This window comes from Odontomachus brunneus, unplaced genomic scaffold (genome assembly GCF_010583005.1).
Source record: "Odontomachus brunneus isolate Ranch 3 - 2012 unplaced genomic scaffold, Obru_v1 Obru_scaffold_014, whole genome shotgun sequence".
Classification (NCBI taxonomy): domain Eukaryota; kingdom Metazoa; phylum Arthropoda; class Insecta; order Hymenoptera; family Formicidae; genus Odontomachus; species Odontomachus brunneus.
The window spans coordinates 1980400-1996218 of record NW_022639464.1 but is presented as its reverse complement, the minus strand read 5'-3'; the positions used below and the strand labels follow the sequence as shown (position 1 = coordinate 1996218).

Genomic DNA, 15819 nt, shown 5'->3' with positions numbered 1-15819 from the left:
TCTTAGTGCTATTAAATACTAATATAACTTTAATATTAATATGATTGTGGGAGGATAAAAATGTCCAGTATGTCAAACGCACGTATCGACATTTTCTCTTCGCCTACCGTACGCGGAGAATCAACCTTCTATACTTAGACCGATCCTTGAGTCCCAATTTTAAATATATATTTAATTAAAATCCCAAACCTCCATTAAACCGAAGATTGAAATAGATTCCTTTTTTTTTTTTTTATATATGCTGCGAAAAAACTGCTTCCGCCAGGACTCGAACCTGGAACCTCCCCACTTTCCGGGCGGGACGCCTTTCCATTCAGCTACCAAGGCTTCGACAGTAATCTCGCAACACAATGTTTATAAATTCTCTAAGATGTAAGGTGAGCTCCTGCTAGGAGCGTCCCGTCCGGAAAGTGGAAAAAGGAATCTATTTGAGTCTTCGGTTTAATGGGGGTTTTGGGAATTTAATTAAAATATATATTTAAAATTGGGACTCAAGGATCGGTTTAAGTATGGAAGGTTGATTCTCCGCGTACGGTAATCGAAGAGAAAATTTCGATACGTACGTTTGACATACTGGACAATTTTATCCTCCCACAATCATATTAATATTAAAGTTATATTAGTATTTAATAGCACTAAGACATCCGTGCTAGTTCCTTAGTGCCATTAATATTTCACTATGAATAATCAATATAAAACAATCATATTCGGTTAAAAAATGAACCCTCTTCAGTGATAATAAAAACTCAAGGTTCACGATACGAACGCATTACAATTAATTAAAGATTTGAATAAATTGACATGAATGTTAATCGCAATATTATAGCTGACAAGACCGTTACCGAAATAATATTAAGTAGTTAATTAATATTGAGAAGTAGCCATCATAACTTTGTTGAGTTCAGCTAAAAGTAAACCGATCCTGTCAACGATAACATTGCCATGTATGACGGCTACTTCTCAATATTAATTAACTGCTTAATATTATTTCGGTAACGGTCTTGTCAGCTATAATATTGCGATTAACATTCATGTCAATTTATTTAAGTCTTTAATTGTAATGCGTTCGTATCATAAACCTTGAGTTTTTATTATCACTGAAGAGGGTTCATGTTTGAACCGAATATGATTGTTTTATATTGATTATTCATGTTCAATAAATATTACACGATTTCCTAACAAAGAAGGTTTTACCCATATGGTACATAGCACTATTAGTCCTGTGCTTAAACTCGAATTGCCCCTTTTTTTCTATTTTTTGATTGATTTTCTACTATTCTTTATAGCTATAATTCAAAATATTGCATTGATACATTGAGAGTTTGAGGAAGGGCTGACAAAATGAAATACTATTTAAAAAGTTGTCAAAAGAAGGTTAATATAGATTCTTTTTTTTGTTAATTATGTAGATATTTAGTATGGATTGTTTTCTAAAAACTTAGTAAAAAAATTTAAGTCTTTTTAATTTTCTTAGAAATAATTACAAAAAAAAGAAGAATAGTGTCGATTTTTTATTTGCCCGTAAAGTAGGGAAGATTAAAAGAAAATCATACAATCAATTAAAATATATACATTCCAATCAAATTATATGTGCATTATACGTATATTTGTATATTTATGAATCTATATTTAAAACTAAAAAATAAACATAAATACGAATAATATTAACATCTCAAAAAGCACAGCATTATTTTATAAAATTATATTTATAAATATGTTTAATTTATAAATTCATATCATTTTAGATTTTTTAGTTATTAACTAAAGATAATTCGAAGATCGTTGCCTGCGATCCTTAATCTTCTTTAATTAATAATTCAAACTTTGTCTAGTTTATAACGCAGTTAAGTTAAATTATTATTTAACATAACTACTTATACACACCTACTACTAATTAGTGTCTATATGTACATTAAGGATATAAGTAAAAAAATATAATAAACAATTATAAATAATAATAGTAATAATTAGGTGAGACTATTTGCTTTTTGAACGATTTCTATTAATATTAATCTTCCAAGAGGAGGAAATATTATGTGATTTCATCAATTTCTAAGGTAAGAGGAAACATTATGTGATTTCATCTTGTCCTTTTTCGTTATATTCTATCATGTCTACAATAATTAATTTAATTAATAAATAACAAGTTTCCAACATAGAAACTTATTTTACATGTATTTATTCACGAAGCTGGATGGCATAGTTAATTATTAGATATTACTTTATACAGAATATCTGACGACAACATATAAACTCTCGCATACGAGTGGACGAGGTCAAACTGAACAAAAACTTCTATTACTATTTTGCGACAAACCACGTAAAATTTTAAGTTATTAATTGAAGAAGATTAGTGAATGATAATGCGTTACGGAATAAATCCTATACAGCATAAATGTTCAATAAATATCCTATTCAATATTCGAATATTCTTAGAACGTTTTTAGAATATCTAGGAAATATTTGTGCTATATGGGATAAGATGTGATGGTGACGCCTGCGTTTTTGTGTGCTCATACATTAGATTAAAGGAGATAAACATTGTTAAAAAAATTCTTAGCGAGTTTTTTGTGATACTCATAAAGCAGGTAGATAAATAAATGTTTTTACATTGAATTAGTTATCTTTTGAACTGTTAAAAAATATTTTTCTATTTGATAAAGTACATTTTTAGTTTGGTATAAAATGTATATAAATGTAAAGTATATGAATGTAGTTTCAGTTAAGTGTACAAAAATTTTAATATTTTAATTATTCGCAAAATAGCGCACATTTAAAAAAATGTTCGAAAATCGTCTAAAATAAAAATACCGTTTTTATTGGCATTTTTTTGGGAAATTTCAATCATAAAAAAAATCTTAATTAAAACTTCATTTATTTACTTTAAGAAAATCTTGGGTTTTTTTTATTTCAGATGACTTTTAAGGACTCCAAAAGTGCAGAGTCGATGGAGTGTGCAGAGCTTACTACAGATACATTTTATACCAAAATAAAAATGTACTTCATCAAATAGAAAAATACTTTTCAACACTTCAAAAGATGACTAGTTCAATGTAAAAACATTTATTTATCTACTTGCTTTATAAGCATCAAAGCACAAAAAATTCGTTAAGAAAAACAGTATTTCACAGTATTTATCTCCCTTAAAGTGAACAAAAAGGTCTTCTCTCATTTTAAAAATAACTACGTAGATTTTTTAGTTATTAATTAACGAAAATTCGAAAATCGTCACCGCAATTATTAATCTTTTTTAATTAAAAACTCAAAAATTTACCAGGTTGTTTGCAATATAAAAGAGAAATTTTTTGTTTGATTTACTTAATCTATACGCGTACACGAGATCTTTATATTTTATCGTTAAATAATCTGTATATAATAAATAAACTAGTATATACTTACGATTCTGTTATGAATAGTAAATTATTAAGTTTAAATTTACCTCTGTGTGTGTGTGTGTGTGTGGTTTTTACGATTTGAAATAGAGATTAGAATTGAGAGGTGAAAGTTACATATATGATTGTAGATCGGCAACAGTTCGTACTATACTATTGAAATTAAGTTATAAGCATATGAAGCTTAATGTTGTCCAAATTCTAGGAAACTTTGTGAAAATGCAGTTTTTTTTTTACAAAAAAGCCTTGTTTTTCATAAAATACTTTTTAATAAACGATTAATAATATTTTTTGATCATTTGACTTGTTTCGCAGCTTCGTGAATCGTATTACGGAGGAGATAATTGACAGTAGCGTTCATGTGCGGAGCTAACGACTAGCTAATAGTATGCTTATATTATTTTATTCGTGATATAACACAAACTACTTTTTCACTACACAAAAGTAATTTTTAAATTTTTTGAAAGTATGTGATACCAAAAACAAGTAAGTTTCAGTTGGTAAAAGCTGCGAGTATATGTGAAATAATCAAGAACTATCTGTTAAACTTAACAATTATCTGTTAAACAATAATCTGTTAAAATATCAATAAGAAATTAACAAAATCAATAAAAAAGGCTTCTTTTGTTTCTTTTTGCTTTTATTTGCTAAAAAACGAGGTTTTTTAAAATGAATTGTATTTTTATAAAGTTTCTCCGAATTTGAACAATTAAGCTTTATATTCAAAATTGATAGGTTAAAAGTAAAAAAAATGTAAAGGTAGTTCAGTTTCATATTTCTTTTATATGCAAATTTTGGTTCTTTTACAGTATTATTCTTTGGATCAGTTTCATGGCAAAATCCATACAGAAACGATTCTAAACATTGCAAAATTATTATTTATAAGCAAATTTTGGCTCTTTTATAGCATTATTCTTTGGATCAGTTTCAAGGCGAAATCCATACAGAAACGATTCGAAACATTGCAAAATTTCCATCGATGATTTAGAACGGTTCATTCAGAAAATATATTCAGCAAAAAATTATTTCTTTGAACGCTTTTAACGACGTGTTTCACACATTCACATCCTTTAGTATATCATTAAATAGCTTTCTGATTCCGAAATGCTGCTTATGAATTCCGCCGCTGAAGGACGCATAACAATGAGCGCATTGGCACGCTTGCCGTTATTCAATTCGATTTCCGATTTTATGGGGATAGTGAACGAATTCACGTAATAGCGTAGGCGTCCGGAATGCATCAAAGTGGCGACGAAATCGACGCGCGCGTTCAAGCCCGGGCCGTGAATCTGATTTACGCGTAACAGCGCGTTACACAATACGACTGTATACTTGTAAATAAGCGCTTATTCCGTATTCTCCGAGACCCGAGACTTCGCCGCTACTTTCACTGGTAGACCCGAAGAAGAGCTGGGCGAGCGTGACAAGAATGCCATATAAGAAGCGCCGCGTTTCACGCAATCGTGCTGTATCCCGCGCGACCTCGTCGGAAGTTCACGAGACGACACCGTTTCCTTCGCAGCCACACATTTCCCTATTGAGAGCATAATTTACGGACGAAGAACGCGAGCCCGCGCCGAATGAATGAAAGTCCTAGGGATGGACGTTATTTCGTTATCCATTAACTAAATCTGGTAACTAAATAACCGTTATCGCGAGAAGCAACGTTAATAACCGTTATTAAATTTAGAGAATAACGAACTAAACGGTTATCGAGTTATAGTTTTACAAGATCAATAATGTTTAAGATCCAAATCAACTGTTTAGACCAAGTCTACGAGTATTAGTCGGACCATATATTGAAGATTGTCTGGAGTTCATCTTCAGATGCTGTATGGATTATTTCACGTTGCTACGTTGCATAAGAAGATAATCTTAAGACGATCTAAAATGTAAGATTTAACTATGCTTAGGTATTATTTACTCGTCCGGCATCGATTCTGAGAAATTTCTGTTCTCTCTAGAAAACACAATAGAAGTTCAAGAAATAACTAGAACATTCCAATATAAGTTAGATTGGAACAAAATATATTTGTCTCACTTTAACTTATTGCACCAGTCGGGGAGTTTAACTAAAAAGACAGACCTAAGTATACACAAGATAACCAATAGCTGCTCAATTAGTTGAACTAATCGATAATAAGTTTATTTGTCTTCTAACGTGGTAAATTGTTAGTTAACCGTTTAACCGAACAACTGTTTGAATAATTAGTTATTATAAAGTTACAGTAATTGTTACCGTTTAATAAATCTTTAGCACATCTCTGGAAAGTTCCGACTTTTTATTCGCTCCTATATGCATTTCACCACATGGAGAGGCGGGGAGATGTACAAACTCCTCTTTATCATCACGAAACAATCCCATGCACGCAAGATCGTGTTGTGTATTTATCTAATTAGCAGCCAGTATCGCTATTTTAAGCGCCTCTCCGCCTTTGTACGCTTTTCATATCGGTTAATAGGCCAGATTGGCTTTCGCGGGCTTTCAATCGCGTCCCGTGACTAATCTTTCGTTCAAGATACGCCAAGATTGCAATTCCTGACCATTGTCCGAATGTGCGCGCGCGTTATCGTTCGTAGATAGTTCGCAGCAGATTTTGGCAAGCGGCCGCGAAATTTCGATTATGGAACCAATACGAATATACGACGTGTACTCAGCATCGATAAGTGTAACATCACCAATCCGTAACAGTATTGCTTAAGTTCGATCGATGAAAGCCGGCAAGAAAGTCTATTGTAATTCGTGGACGGTCGCGACCCGATTGTATTTATACATGTGCAGGAATGGCCGTAGTCTTAGTCGGCGCGGACCTGTCCATCCTCGAACAAATTAGTTCCTTAGTTCGCGTAGCCTAATTCAATGTCGAGATCCCGTGGGAAATAGCGCAGTTTCTTACTGGAAGAGACAGCTGGACAGTCTCGGTGCAGTGTTAAGTGCGATAAGGATTACACGGCTTTGAAAATGCGGCACGTCCCGGTAAGAGCGCGTAAACCGTGAAACTTTCTTTGGTGTGGATTGTGTGTGCCATGTATTATGCGAAAGTTTTAATGCTCTCGTACTTTTCCTCACTACACAAATGTTTGACAAAACATTTCTGCATATCAACGTGCATGAGTTTTTAGCAAGACAATCTTCAGTTATAAAATATTTTATATATATACGCAAACAAATTAATAAGATAAAAAAAGTAAGAAGGATTTTATCCCTATTTATACATATGTGATGTTGTTTCTTATATTTTAAAATATTAATTAAAAGACGTATTAATATGTACTTTTACATGTGTTAATAATTTTTATTGAGAAGTGCCGAATGGTGTAATTTATTAAATTCATATTTTAAATGTTTCGTTATAACTAAATTATTTCTTGTGTACAATCTTATTTGAGCTTACATTTTTTATAAATTAATAAGATAAAAAAAGTAACGCATAATACATGGAAGGATTTTATCCCTATTTATACATATGTGATGTTGTTTCTTATATTTTAAAATATTAATTAAAAGACATATCAATATGTACTTTTACATGTGTTAATAATTTTTATTGAGAAGTGCCGAATGGTGTAATTTATTAAATTCATATTTTAAATGTTTTGTTATAACTAAATTATTTCGTGTGTACAATCTTATTTGAGCTTACATTTTTTATAAATTAATAAGATAAAAAAAGTAACGCATAATACATGGAAGGATTTTATCCCTATTTATACATATGTGATGTTGTTTCTTATATTTTAAAATATTAATTAAAAGACATATCAATATGTACTTTTACATGTGTTAATAATTTTTATTGAGAAGTGCCGAATGGTGTAATTTATTAAATTCATATTTTAAATGTTTTGTTATAACTAAATTATTTCTTGTGTACAATCTTATTTGAGCTTACATTTTTTATAAATTAATAAGATAAAAAAAGTAACGCATAATACATGGAAGGATTTTATCCCTATTTATACATATGTGATGTTGTTTCTTATATTTTAAAATATTAATTAAAAGACATATCAATATGTACTTTTACATGTGTTAATAATTTTTATTGAGAAGTGCCGAATGGTGCAATTTGTTAAATTAATATTTTAAATGTTATAACTAAATTATTTCTTGTGTACAATCTTATTTGAGCTTACATTTTTTATAGCTATTGTGCTTCCATTTATTAATGTGATATTCCTATTGTCATTTAATGTTTTACACAGAATATCTATGTTGTTTTTAGATTATCTATATTCTCGTGCTAGTGCTTTCGTTGACTCGAGCCGCGCAGGCCGAAGTGCAAAAGTCAAAAGTCATAAAGCTGGAGGCGGTGGACTTGGGCGAAACCGAAATTGAACCGAACCCCGAGCAACCCGACGTTCAGCGGAAACGAGACTCCGGATACCCTTATAACAAACCGAGTCGTATCTCGTCGTATCCTCGGGTACGATTCCAGGCGAATCAGCCTAGAGATCAAATCGCATCTAGGATCCCCGGTCAGTTAAGCAAACCGTTCACGAGATACGGACTGCCAAATCATTCGACCGCCACATACGGGTATCGTGCTCAACAGCACCGAAACAAATTACAGCATCACGTCAGTCAACAACAGTCGATCAGTTACGACGTCGGTCCGACGCAGCAGGAAGTGCCCAGCCCAATCAGGAACGCCGACTTTGCGAATGCAAATTCGATCGCCAGTCAGAATAACGAGCCCTTCGGCATACACACGGCCAACTATCTGCCGCCGCAGAATCAGAAACTGCCCGCTTACTCCTCGACGGATAGTTTCACCCCGCAATCGTATTCACCGCCGAGCCCGTCGGGTCACGGACTAGTTCAAAGTACGAGATCGCAGAGCCAGAATCTCGTAGAGCACCAAAATCATCAAATTTCCGATGCCGCGCTGTTCCTCTCCCAAAACGCGCAGGCGATTCAGCAACTTTACGGCGCGCCCGCGAGCAATCAGGATTTCGCACCTAGCTATGATCAAATCCAAGATACCGGCAATCAGATTCATAACCCGAACGGCCAGTTCGGGCACGCAGAGGGTACGTCGCCGAGCCCTCAGGAATTTGCCAGCGCGTTACCGCCGTACGCTTCGGGAACTCTGAATCCGCAAGAGACTCTGGAGCAGATCCAGTCTCTGGAGAAGGACCGGCTAATCGTGCAGCTGCAACAAGCCCTAGCACAGGCCCAAAGCAGCCCGAGTGCCGAGACGGCGGGCAGGTACGCTCAGAATCAAGCAAGTTTCATTCAGAATCAGCAGCTTCTTGCCTCTATAAGCCAGCAAATGAAATCGCATGTATCTACGACGCCGCAGACCGTAGCTTTCGCTGGCGGAAACACAGCCTTTAGTCAGTCTCCTTTCCTGCCAGGGACCACGGTGAATCCTCTGGACTTTCCCCTTAGTTACGGCGTTCCGACTACCGCGCAAACGCCGACTACGACAACGACGGTGCCCGCCGCTCCCACTCGACCTCCGCAATCATCCGGAGGCGACGGCACTACTCAAGTGACCTCCTCGCTGCCCGCTCCTAATCAGCCCGGGTCACCCGTGGGAATACCTATTTACGGTGGGTTCGTGCCTACTTTCATCACAGGGACCAACTTTGTTCCTAGTTACAGCAGCAGCGTTTTTACATCTGGACCTGTCAGGCCTGCGCAACCCTCCGGCTCGTCGCTCACTCACTTCGGGATACCCATCCCGGAATTGTCTCAGAAACCGACGACGGGACCGGCAGCTTCGATCCCAACCACAACAACAGCAGTGTCAGGCTCTCCTAATCAACCAGGGTTCGCTTTGGCTCCGGCGATCACGCCAGTGGTCCTGCCTGTGCAGCCGATACGACCCGTCGCTACTCCCTTGCATCCGATCGTCACTCCCTTGCATCCTGTGTTACCGGCGAGTCCCGCACAAGTACACCCTGCGCAAGCCACCCCCGCCGTGACGTCGTCCGGCGTGCAGCACTCGTACGGTCTGCAGACCGCATTGATCAATCCTGCCCTTTACAAACCGGTCAAAGCGGTTTATCCGGTGTACTACTACTCCAATCTCGCTTACCAGCTGCAGAGACCCGCTGTACCGAGCTACCCGTGGAGCTACGCGCCTTCGTACGCGCAAGCGAAACCGGCGCAAATATGGAAATGAGGTGTTCCCGTTCTTCGCGAACGGACCGTGGGTCGCTCCGCGATATTCAGGCTGGCCGGTTTACCCGCGCGGAAAAGAGAGAGGGAGAGATTGAAGAAGAAAGTACGACGGGAGGAGAGTTGCTATCGCAGTCGCGTGATTTTGATGCGCTAATGATGCCGTATCGCCTATTAACCTTTCTCACGTAAAAGATTTTATTTTCTTCTTTCGTTAGAACAGTTTTGCGTCGGCTAAAAGAATCAAGCTGCAAATCAGAATTTTCCACACAGAGTTCCGATAAGTCCGCGTTGATAGGAATGTTTCGGTATATTGCCGTGACGAAACAAAAATTTGCATTTATCAGTGAAGCAATTGCGATAAGAATATCGCCCAAGAATTATAATCTTTTAGCGAAATCCTGTTACACACGGAGAAAATGTTTTAGTAAAAACTTTTGTGATCTCTATCATATAAAATTATGCCGGAATAACGAATAGAAATGACTATACATTTGTTTCCAAATGTTATGCACTTTTGATTTTTTATTACAAAATTATTATATTGTTTACATTGTAATATTTTTTATATTGCACATGAGGTAGATCGCCAAAGTTACTATTCCTATAGTATTTATATATTTTTACAGTATAGTTCAGCTTTATAAGAAATATTAGGAAAAAAAGTACAAATTTAACATAATCGTTACTACAATATTTTCTACGTTATATGGTCTCAAGCAAATTGTTCTAAAGCCAAAAGAAAAATATCCGAAATTTCTAAAAAGTAAATATTCTTCATTAGAAGAGAAATAATATTGTGCTATTATTAGAATTATTAGATTAAAATATAATTCAAATTTTGCTCTTTTAGTAAAAGTTTTTACTTAGCATATAGAATTATAAGAAATAGCATCTTACAATTAGAATTCTTTAAAGAAAAGTGATCTTGTAGTTATAATGAGTGTTATGTAGATACGAAAAATTAGTTCAAATATATATATATATATATATATATATATATATATAGAGTGTCCTAGAATCTTCTCCGCAGTTTTTGTGGGAACGTAGAACTGATTGAAGTGAACATAAATGTGTCATGCCGTTCTGAGATATTTGCAATAAAGCTCGAATAAGTTAATTAAAGAAGATTAGTGAATGATCACGCGCAATATGATAGATGAACTGTAGTAACGACATCTGCCGTTGTATATTTATATATTATGTTAAACAAAAAGTTCTCTATTTACAAGTTTTCATTTTGCAAATAACCACATATATATTTTAGATATTAATTAAAAAAGACGTATATTATCGTGCAATATTAATTAAAGAAATTTTGTACATTATCACACAATTATGTAACAATTTTTTTCATTAATAACTAAATCGATGTGATTATTTGCAAAATAATAAAGAACTTTCTTGTTTAATTTGACTTAAAGTACAAGCACACAACAGCACACATTGCCACTAATTATTCACTAATCTTCTCTAATTAGTATGTCGACTATTATTGCGAGTATTGCAAAACAACATATGACTTCTATGTTCACCAATCTGTTCTATGTTCTCACCAAAATTGCGGAGAAGAATCTGAGACACTCTATATATAACTAGCAAATACGATGTTGTGTATGTTTTGTATTTAAGCGTAGATAACAGACAGAATTTTTATTTGATCTATTTTGAGATTTAATAAGAAAGTTTCTCTATGGCGCGCCCATTTACACTTCTTATAAAAACCAGTCACATTTCTTATAAAAGTGACTTAAGGCTAGAACTAGCAAACGAATATATAATTCTCACATCTCCATGTAAATTTGTGCTTGTTTCATCTTACTTAATAATGCTAAAACGCTACTGCTATAAGTTCTACATATCACAGACAATTTCCTAGCAAATATAAAAAATAACGATAAATCTCAACTGTAACATTTAAAATTCTATCTAGACTAGCAAAATATTTTTTAAATGCTTCTTTTTGGATGTTAGAATATTTTCCTTTTGGTTTTACGAGAATCCAAGAAAGCCACGTATAAGAGAATTTCGGTAAAAATGAGATTATATTGTTTTGGGTGATAGATGAGAACAGAGGATCTCCTTTTTATGAAGAAGATATTCTGTTGCCTCAATGAGCAAACGTTAATTACGACAAAACTAGAATCAATGGGCAGAATAGTTTATTACACTATTCGCGAGAGATTTTGCGACAACAGTGACACTTCCCACGTTACAATTGCTTCCACAGTTCCATGAATAATCATGTGGCAAGATACGCGTTATCACGAGCACAAATTTGAATGTGCATCAGATACATAGTAATGAATCGAAGTTGATGCGTCGAATTGCATTCGCGTAGTAGTTAATGTGTATGTTCCGTTATTGAAGAGTCACTGTGACGGTTGCTCAATAGACGACTCATAGTGTCTCGAGCGAACGCTACCACCATCTGTTATTGCGCGTATACTGGCTTCAAAGCGTCTTCGAGAAAGTGACATCGTGCAGGTGATAACGAGCGCAGTTGTTTCATTGTGGCACGTCGCTTCGAGAATGACAAGCGAGTGTTTCTTAATTGTCGATCATGCGTTTAAAAGAAATTGCCATTCACGCGAATGTCCGATGGCGTTATTCGTACAACAGGGATCTCCGTTGCTTTCTTAGCCAGAGTGTTCTTTACATTTGCGCTGTAGACTACCAGACAAGATGTCTCACATAGAGTTGCAATCTATTTTCTCCGATAGCCTACGTACATACTTGTCATGTAGAAGGCTCTTCGGCGATCTCGATACGAAAAGATAAAATCACTCCTATTTTTTTAACAGTTCGGAGAAAGCAGCCTGTAACATTTTACAGCAGACACACACTGCATGCATTATTTTCATTAAGTGGCTACATTAAGGGGGTTGCCTATTAAAGGTCGCTTCGATGACATTGATGCTTTCGCATGGTTGGTGTGGAATATCGCGAGTGTTTCTTCCGCGGTCTGCGAGAGCGTTTATCCTAGAATGCATGTAAATACACGACATGTTCTATTTATTTTGTCAAATAAATATTTTTCTACTTCGGAGGGCGACTCTTCTTTTTCGACATTTTAAGAAACTGCATGCGGCCCACTGAACCTTGCATTCGGCCGTCCAAGATGCACCTCGACCACATGTGAAACCGCAGCGCACGGGTGTGTGCATCCCATACCATCGTGATGGAAAGTTGAGTCGAGAAAATGGACTGCCGCCACTTCCGGCACTGGATGGATCTATACAAGGAGACTCTCACCCGTAGTCGTGACCAGCGCTCGTGGCCGCGCACGATCCACGTCGCCACGCCACTCGATCCTGACCTCGAAAGTCATTCGATAATTCTAGCCACGGTCAACGTAGTCGGGTTAACCGAGCAATACTGAGCATACATAATATATCGCTGTCTGCAGGTTCCCAGGCGATTTCGTAATATCTTTGGGTCTGTTCTTACTAGAGATAGTAAGAACGTCACGTACCTCGATGCAACGCTAGCTCGATTCATAGATCTAGATCTACGCACCCGTAAGCGCAGGTTCCGTAAACGGAATTGGAATGCGTTGCATGAAATGAAGTAGATACATGGTCGCACTATTGTGTTGATATTTATTAAACGAAATATCAACATTCGGTCAGTGATGTTCTTGCAATGTTCTGTAAAGGCCGGTTTACACTAGCGATAAAATTGCTAATAACTTGTGTTTCTAGCAGTGTTACTGACAAATGCAGATTGTTTTATTTAAAATTGCTGAAAATTTTTTCCAACAAATTACAGGACAAGTTAATCATTTTGCTATTAACTTTTTTATTTTAAAATAAAAAATATTAACATTTGTTTTCAATATTTTGCGGAAAACAAATTTTATTGACAAAATTTATCCATTTTGGCTTTGTCACCAACATTGTAAAAACATTATTTCTGCAGAAATAATGTAACCTGTTATTTGGCGGTCTAAATCAAAGAATGTTGAAAACAAATGTTATTAGTAGAAAATTTAACTAAATATATGTGTTAGCAATACTTTTAATAATAGAAACTTTGCCTTGACTTAAATAATCGTATTATAAAAATTTTCAAATTTGTGAGTAGTACATATTTGCTAATAACAGTGTTCTTAATCATTTAAAGTTTTCCAACTTTGTTGAAAACATTTGAGGACATTTTTGCTAATCACATTGCTGTTAGCAGTTCAAACATGATAAATAGTTTTTCTAACTTTACGATGACACTTGCGTTTTTTATTGTATATTTTGTTAGAAACATTCAGTATAAACCGTTTTCTGAAGAAAACAGTTTTTCTAAAATTATTTTTTATTAATTTTTTGCTATTAACTTTATTGCTGTTAATATTTCGTAGACCAGTCTGAAGAGATCAGAAGCATTTCTTTTTTCACCATATTCAAAACTTATGTCGCCTTAAATAAAAATATATTATGATATTACTTCTCACTAAGACCCCTACATATTCAATTAAATGACTATCCGAGTATCCGAGATCGGTCCGATCGAACACTTCAAACCCGCATTATTCGGATATCCGCGGATCCGCATATCTCATAAGATATACGAACATTTAAAGCGTCGAATCCGAATCCAAATCTGAATCTGTATCTATATCTATATCGATTTATTAATTGTCAAATATTCGAGAGGGATCATTTGCTATGAACGTGTTTAACCGACTCCGCCGAGAACTTAGATTCAGGTTCGAATTCGACGCTTCAACTGTTCGTGTATCTCATGAGATAAATCCGAATTTGAGGTGTCATATTTATCCGCTATCTGAATAATCATGTACGCGGTTAGTGTCAGATCCGATTTCAGATATTGAAGTCCTACTTTTCACTATTAACTCGCTTTCAATAAGTGGAGCGTTCTTTTCAAGAAGGAAAGTAATCCAACTTATAGATTGAAGAGATAGAGAGAGCGCTCAAAATGATTGAGTTTATGCCTGTAGATACAAATCTATGAAATGCGTAATATGAGCTATTGTATTTATTTTACAATGATAAGCATGGAAGGATTATGTCTTTTGTTTAGTATATGATACATAAACACATCATTACAACAGTCATTGGTTCTTTTCAAGGAGAAAAGTAACCCAATTTATAAGTTATAGATAATAGAGAGAGAGAGAGAGAGAGAGAGAGAGAGAGAGAGAGAGCTGAAAATGACTAAATTTGTATCAGGAGAATCTGAACAAATCTATGAAGTGTGTAATGCGAGCGATTGTGTTTATTTTACAATAATAAGCACGGAAAGATGATGTCTTTTATTTAATATATGATATATATATATATATATATATATATATATATATATATATATATATATACATACATTATTACAACTATCATCGTTAGTTATTAGAAAAGTGATTTAACTCTCATAGCTTTTATTATATTAGTAAATAAATCATACAAGGTTTTATTAATTTTACATCATGGAAAGATAATGTCTTTTATTTAGTATACGATATATAAACACATCATTATATGATATCAACTATGATATCACTATCATATGATAGACCATAATATGATAGTGGTGACTAGGAAAGTAATCTAACTTTCATATCTCTTTTCATTAGTAAATAAATCATTTACAAGATTGTACCATATCTCTGTTAACATACTTATCAATTAGTAACTTAAAGGTACGTTTCTAACGATATGACAAAATCCTACCTTGACGAAAATCAGATCTTCCCAATAGTATTATAAGCGTTGAAAGGGTTTATGTGTTAATCGAGCACGGAAGATCATGAAACCCTAAAAAATGTGGCTTGACCCTGAGCCAAGCTGGCTCGCTATATCCAACATGTTGTCACTTTCTGTGTGTGACCCATATTCTACTGCCCAGTTTCCGTTTTACTGCGTTGGTGCACTTTTACCGCTTTACATTAAACTTGTCCAGTCGGAATTTATACTCAGACGCACTTTCTGGTGCCTATTTAGGAAACCCGTATGTGGAGTCCGACTTGTCGACAAAATTTCTTCAATAAACTTTATCAGCGATCTCGTATGTTTTTTTCATATTTTTACCTATAAATATACATTGAAATGATAAAAATAGTTAAGGTATCAACGAATATTAAAATATTTAGACTATACTAATATGAAAGATAAGGAAATAAAATGTGATGAAAGATATACAAGGTGTCTCATTTTAATCGTACATCTCAATTATCTTAAAATTGTTATAGAAACAAATGTATTAAATAAAAATTATACGGGTCTCAAAGAGGAAAGAAAATGGCGATATATATATATATATATATATATATATATATATATATAT

General features: G+C 34.7%; 1 protein-coding gene across 1 annotated transcript; it reads left to right on the top strand.

The window, feature by feature from the left end:
- The first annotated feature begins 6218 nt into the window (after positions 1-6218).
- LOC116841215 (wiskott-Aldrich syndrome protein homolog 1-like) lies at positions 6219-10561 on the top strand. The gene is made up of 2 exons (XM_032808898.1): positions 6219-6369; positions 7619-10561. Exons 1-2 carry the CDS (start codon positions 6355-6357, stop codon positions 9524-9526), a joined length of 1923 nt encoding a protein of 640 aa, XP_032664789.1. The 5' UTR covers positions 6219-6354; the 3' UTR covers positions 9527-10561.
- Positions 10562-15819: the final 5258 nt, after the last annotated feature.